The sequence below is a fragment of the Onychostruthus taczanowskii genome, unplaced genomic scaffold (assembly GCF_017590055.1).
Source record: "Onychostruthus taczanowskii isolate IOZ18803 unplaced genomic scaffold, ASM1759005v1 scaffold1, whole genome shotgun sequence".
Classification (NCBI taxonomy): domain Eukaryota; kingdom Metazoa; phylum Chordata; class Aves; order Passeriformes; family Passeridae; genus Onychostruthus; species Onychostruthus taczanowskii.
Genome location: NW_024496525.1, coordinates 11925525 through 11931524, shown reverse-complemented (window position 1 = coordinate 11931524; position 6000 = coordinate 11925525). Strand labels below are relative to the sequence as shown.

Sequence of the window (6000 nt, the reverse complement as noted above, 5' to 3'; positions counted from 1 at the left end):
CCATAGGAGCTTAGTGAATATAGCATTAATGTCTGCACTTAACATGACACATAATGTTTTCCACCAGTGCAAAACAATGTAAACAATGAAGAAAACAAACATTAACTCAATTTTCATTTTTAATATCTGATCCTTATAGAGATGTAAATGGTGAGACTAATTTATTTCACTGAGGCAGGAGCAAGACCTAAGTAGCCAGTAATGTGCTCTTCAGCTTCATGTTCACTCAGTTCTGTTCAGTTAACACACTTTTCCATTGCTGTGACAATTTTAAAGCATTTATTCTGTAAATGAATAGTCAGCTTTCATGCAAACAGTCCATTAGCATTAATCATATGATTCGCACATACATTGACAAAAAACGTGTTTGCTATATTTCTCTTGTCCATGACAAATGAGTAGTTGGTAAGAAATGAAAAATAACAATTTAAAAGGACGGTTAGAACAACTGATCTCCTGACACATTTCATCTCTCATCTGAAATATTAAAAGCTATATTCCAAGTATAGTGGATGATGTTTCTGTTGATCAAAATATAAGTCTTTGCCTACTTTATCTCTGATCCTGTTACATAAATCAGCATTTACATTTCCTGATATTCTTGTCTTTGGACAAATCTGAAGAATCCCAACTTACTGGAGTACAAATGTGCAACTACATTTAAAAAAATTAATTAACTGAGTCATTTGCATTGACTAATATAAACAGATACTTTCTAAATATTACCTTAAAATTTTAAGGTATTAAAATCTTATCTCTTTCAAGACATGCACCTTCACTAGAATTTGACTGAAAACTGCTATGCAGCCACTGGAAAAAAACTTGCATTAGGGCTTCCCCCTAACAGGAAAATATGCTGAACCTGAAGCAAAGCCCAATGAAGTTGCTTTTTCAACTTTAATTTGTACTGGATCAAGCGCTTTGCACACAATGTCTCATTTCTTCAACTTTAAAGGAGTGCTAATGACTATCAAAGAATATTTTTCCTTTCAATATCTGTTCAAAATGAGATTTTAAAAACCATCCCAGGACTCTGCAAAATTAAAATCAGACTTGGATTTGTGTGTCAAATAATAATCTTCAGAAGCTTGTTATTTTGCAGATGGAGATTTTAGTTGCCATGTTGTCCTTCTAAAAATAACATGCAGTTTTCCAGTGAGCATGCAGTCAACTAGCAATATCAGTGTGCGTTTTTATCACAAAGAATTTGAGAAATCCATCTTTAGAGGTTTCTATCATCAAATCAGGAAAACTCTTAAATTTATACATAACGAAAAATATTTTTTAAATCTTTAAAAACATGACACATCTTTAATGCTTCACAGTGGAAGAAAAAAGACAACAGATGAAAGTGATAATGGATAGACTATCTAAGAATTAATCAACGTTTTTTTAAAGTGACAATGCTGGCAAACGACAAGAATGGAATGTTAAGGTATTTGTTGTAAGCCAAGAGGAAAAGATTTATGTGCATCATCTCCAAGCCAATACATAATAAATCCATTTTCAGGCTTGACATAAAATACAATCAAAAGGCCATTTGTGATGCTGAGCCCATGTCTCCTTCTTATGTTATAAAGTACCCCAGATTTTCCAGCACCATTTTGGCCCTTTTCTTTAAAGGGCAGATACTATTTAGTTAGAAATGCACTTATATGTTTTTTAGTCCTGATCCAACTCCTACTGCTGCCAGAGAAATATTTTCTGTTGTATTCAGAAGGAATTTTTAAAAAGTTTAAAAAAATCATTAAGTAAACCTTAGTAACCTATTCTGTATTAAGATAATAGCTGTTAACAGAGATTCATCTGAGACTGCCCCAGTGGCTTGCCAGTAAGTTGATGGGACATGAACAACATATTTCTTAAACCAGCTGTAAGGCAGAAAAGTTGAGGTTACTATTTGGATTCCCTGATGAAAAGCTGCAATTGTTTCATTTACGGGTAAATGTATTCTGGCTATTCCTAGAGTGACCTTGGCAGCCAACTGTGTTGCCCTTAGTGTCAGCAGAAAGAAGGCTGTTGGTGTCAGTGGGCTTTGGATCAGGCTTTAAAGACAGAGGAAGCTTGCTTAAGGAGGAAAACAGACATAAAAAACAGTCCTGATTTCCCAGGTTTTGTCGCTTAGAGTTTAGAATACCAACAAGACATTTTAAACCCTGAAGAATAATTGTTGTAAGTCAATTATTTTAACCCTGTAAGTTTTTTTACAGCTGTATACAAGAATAAAGAACAAATTTCTCTGGCTTACAAAAAAAGAAAAAAAAAAAGGCAAGAATTTATTTATCAATAGATACTTTAGCTGTTTTTTACACCATTGCAATGACTAACCAAATCACATAAAATAAACAAAAGAGAGTATAAAATCATTTCACTCCAGCTGGTATCCCAAGACAACCTTTTGACTAAGTACAGAGTTAGATGTTTCAAGTATGGCACTTATATAAATAAGAGCAGATAAAAGATGATATATTCATCTTTTAAATGAACTAATGAACTTAAGTTCATTAAGTTAAATGCAATGAACTCTCTTCCTTTGGTATGTGTGTCATCATAGGTGGCTGTAGGTAAATGCATAACTCGGCTGGCAAGAACCAACTCCATCTTGTTCATGCACATATTAGGGAATCAATCAAAATGTACTGATATATTCTAACAACTAATACAAGATGTTTAAGGTCTCTGGTGTGTGTGTGTGTGTGTGTGTGTGTGTGTGTGTGTGTGGACAGGCAAAGAAAAAATGGCAAAATTATATTCAGCATTTATTTTTAGCAGGACTAATTGATGCACAAACCATGATAGAAAATAGATAGTAATACACACCAGGAATAGAGTCTGTGATTTAGACAAACAAAATAAGACATCTGTGAGATACGTGAACGCAGATATCCTGACTGAGCTGTGGTTAGGTTCCTTACAGTGTGCTTACCCTCCTTTTAAAACATGCTTATGCCTGCACATTGCAACAGCGTCCCCCACCCCACCCCACCCCATATAGAGTATCCTTGCAGAGTTTTTGATATGAACATTCTACACATTTACAACAATTAGTCAGACAGTTCAAACTGTAAACATCCTAATGACGACCAAAAAGCTGTTTCACTGACAGATAAAACCCAGTCATTAGAAAGAAAAGTAGGAATAATAGTAGCTGTGCTGTAAGGCTAGGTCAAGCATGGTTTTATAGCTGTTTTTTCAGTCTTTTATATAGAGCTGCATTTTGCAGCTAGTTCAGTAAGTGGAGATCCAATACCTTAATGGCTTTCTTGGTGGTTTGATAAAATGCTTGCCTAAGCAATGTACCTTTCTCTAATGGTATCTGGGTCTGTTCCACCTGGCACAGTGTTTCAGTTCTGTCACAGCCTCACACATAAGCTGAGTCACTTGACTGAGTCCTGCCGAAGTTAGGCATGCTCATTCTTGGCAGGTCCTTATTTCTGATTTCATATATGGATTTCCTTTTTGCCTGTACTCCTCTCACTGCCATTTTGATCTTTCTCCAGCCCAAGTGGTTCAGTTCTGCCAAATTAAGCACCACACAAATCCCACTGACAGCAAACATGAATACCAAGAATACAGTCTTCTCAGTGGGTCTAGAAACATAGCACTCTACTTCTTTAATGCAAGGGTATCTGTCACATTCGTACATGGAAGGGACATTGAATCCGTACAGAAAATACTGTCCCACTAAGAATCCAATCTCTAGGGCATTTCGAAAGACCACTTGGATGATATAAAATCGAGAAATGCCTTCTTGCCTCCTCATCTTTGATTTTGTAGTTCTGATAGCAGGATTGGGGATTTCCTTCACTTCTAAGCAGTCTGGTTCTGCCTCTTTGGTGGAGTTCTCAGTGTTTTGCAGCACCCCATTGACAATCGTGTTCTTGATTTTCTTACTGTCCTCACGCTTCATTGAATCCTGGTCCCTTTCCAAGGTAAGGAAGACAGTGGAGTACCTCCGTTCCCTTTGTTTAGCAGACTGGTGAACGGAGTATGTTATGAAGCACAGGCTGGGAGTGCACACCATGATGATCTGGAACACCCAGTACCTTATGTGAGAAATGGGGAAAGCCTGGTCATAACAAGCCTGGTTGCAGCCTGGCTGCAGCGTGTTACAGACAAACATCGTTTGCTCGTCATCGTACACCGTCTCCCCTACAATGGCCACAATGAGAATTCTGAAGATCACCACCACGGTCAGCAGGATCCTGCAACAGAGAAGCCCGTCAGTGCGCGCCGCCGCCGCGCGGCCGGGAGCTGTCCAGTGCTGACCGGGCCCCGGCGCCGCGGCACCGCGGACCGGGACCGGCCCCGACACGGGCACCGGCCTCGGCACAGCGAACCGGGCCCGGCCCCTCTGACCGGCCCCGCTTCCACGCGGGGGGCGCGCAGGCTGTGCGGCATGGCCTCGGCGCGGCCGTGTGCCACAGACCGCGGCCGGCGGTCAGCGCTGGCCCCCGCCCGGTCCTTCGGCCGAAGGGCGATCGCACGGCCCTGGGGCCCCCGAGAGCACGGCCGGGGGAGGAGCGGGGCTGCGCCGGCAGCGGGACCCCGATGGCAGGGGGGTCTTCCCGACGGCCGTCCGGAGCCCCGTGGCTCCTCGGGGACAAGGACGGCGGCGCTTGCGGTGTCCCCGCGCCTCCGCGCTCCGTGCCGCATACCAGCCTCCCCAGCACACACACACACACACACACACACACACACACACGCGAGCTCCAGGCACACCCCGAAAGAGCCCAGCCGAAGGGCACCGCGCAGCCGGGACCCGCCGTGCGCCGCCGACCGCCCGGCCGGCCGGCTCGGACAGGCGGGGATCCCCCCGTGCTCCCCGCAGCTCTCCCGCGACCCTTACCTCCCTATCATAGTAGAATGCTGCTGCACGGCAGCTTCCAGTAGCCTCTCTAGAATAGTCCATTCCCCCATCGCTGTTCATCCGGAGACAAAGACTTTGGCAAGCGTAGGGGATCTCTTCACTTCTGCCTTTTTCACCCCCCCTTTTTTTTTTTTTTTTTTTTTTTTTTTTTTTTTTTTCGGGGGAGGGAAAACAAACCGAAGAGCAGCCCGTCTCTACTGCCCGCAGTCCGGCGGCGGGAGGGCGGGAGGCGGCAGCCCTGCCGAGGGCTCCCGGCTCGGCTCGGCTCGGCTCGGCTCGGCTCTGCGGGGCTTGGGGCCGCTCGGGAGCCGCCACCGGGCCGGCCCGCTCGGCTCGTGGCGCGGCGCGGCGGGCGGACCGGCGGCGTGGAGGGAGGAAGGTTGGCTTTAATGTCTTGCTGCCTCTAATCTGCCTTTAAGTAGTCTCCGCTTGCGTCACTGACAGGTTGGTGGAGAGCAGCCAAAAGCAGCGCTCGGATTTTCTCATTTTTTATTATTCCGGTGAATACAAACAAATAAATGCAATAAAAATAAATGAAATAAATAAACGGAGGAGGAGGAGGGAGGGCGGAGGAAGGGCTGCCCCGGCAGGCACGAGGCTCGTTGTGCAGCCTCCTTGCCGGAGCGCCCCGGCCGGGCTCCCGCTGCCCCGCCGCCCCCGCCCGCCGGCACACCCCGCGCTCCGCCCGGGAGCCTGCCCCGCCAGCGTCCCAAACGCTGCTCTAGGACCGCAGGACCACACACGGCCCCTCCAGCCACGGGCCCCTGACCCCTTGCCTCGCTCCTAGAGATCAAAACAGAAGTGGAATACAGCAGTGACCTTACGTGTTAGAATTGCTAAGCCCTGGAAGATATTTGACTTCAAATTGCATCTTTATTCTCCCCTGATAACAGTTATAAGAATCACTGCAGGGAAATGAAGCTCATTTATACACGTTTCAGAGAAGTCTGAGACTGAGATTGTATTTATGCTAAAAAAGACACCAAATCTTCATAAAAAGCATCTCTAAACAGTACAAGAAAAAAAGTATATTGAATAAATCCCTGCATTATAATCAGTCTCCACATTTTGTTCTCATTCATTTTAGTGATGCCCTTACAGACTGTACCTGAGACATCACCAAACATTTC

The 6000-nt window shown here is 44.5% G+C and overlaps 1 protein-coding gene across 1 annotated transcript; it reads right to left on the bottom strand.

The window, feature by feature from the left end:
* Positions 1-256: 256 nt before the first annotated feature.
* Positions 257-4993, bottom strand: GJD2 (gap junction protein delta 2). Its single transcript, XM_041402009.1, has 2 exons — positions 4850-4993; positions 257-4205 (listed from the first exon to the last, which is right to left on the bottom strand). The coding sequence occupies exons 1-2, from the start codon at positions 4918-4920 to the stop codon at positions 3362-3364; spliced, it is 915 nt and encodes a 304-aa protein (XP_041257943.1). The 5' UTR covers positions 4921-4993; the 3' UTR covers positions 257-3361.
* Positions 4994-6000: the final 1007 nt, after the last annotated feature.

What these genes read in the sequence shown, in the direction of transcription:
- GJD2 (XM_041402009.1), bottom strand. Translation starts at nt 4,920, where the DNA reads ATGGGGGAATGGACTATTCTAGAGAGGCTACTGGAAGCTGCCGTGCAG. An exon ending in CATTCTACTATGATAGGGAG is followed by an intron (nt 4,206 to 4,849) that starts GTAAGGGTCGCG and finishes TCTCTGTTGCAG; the next exon opens with GATCCTGCTGACCGTGGTGG.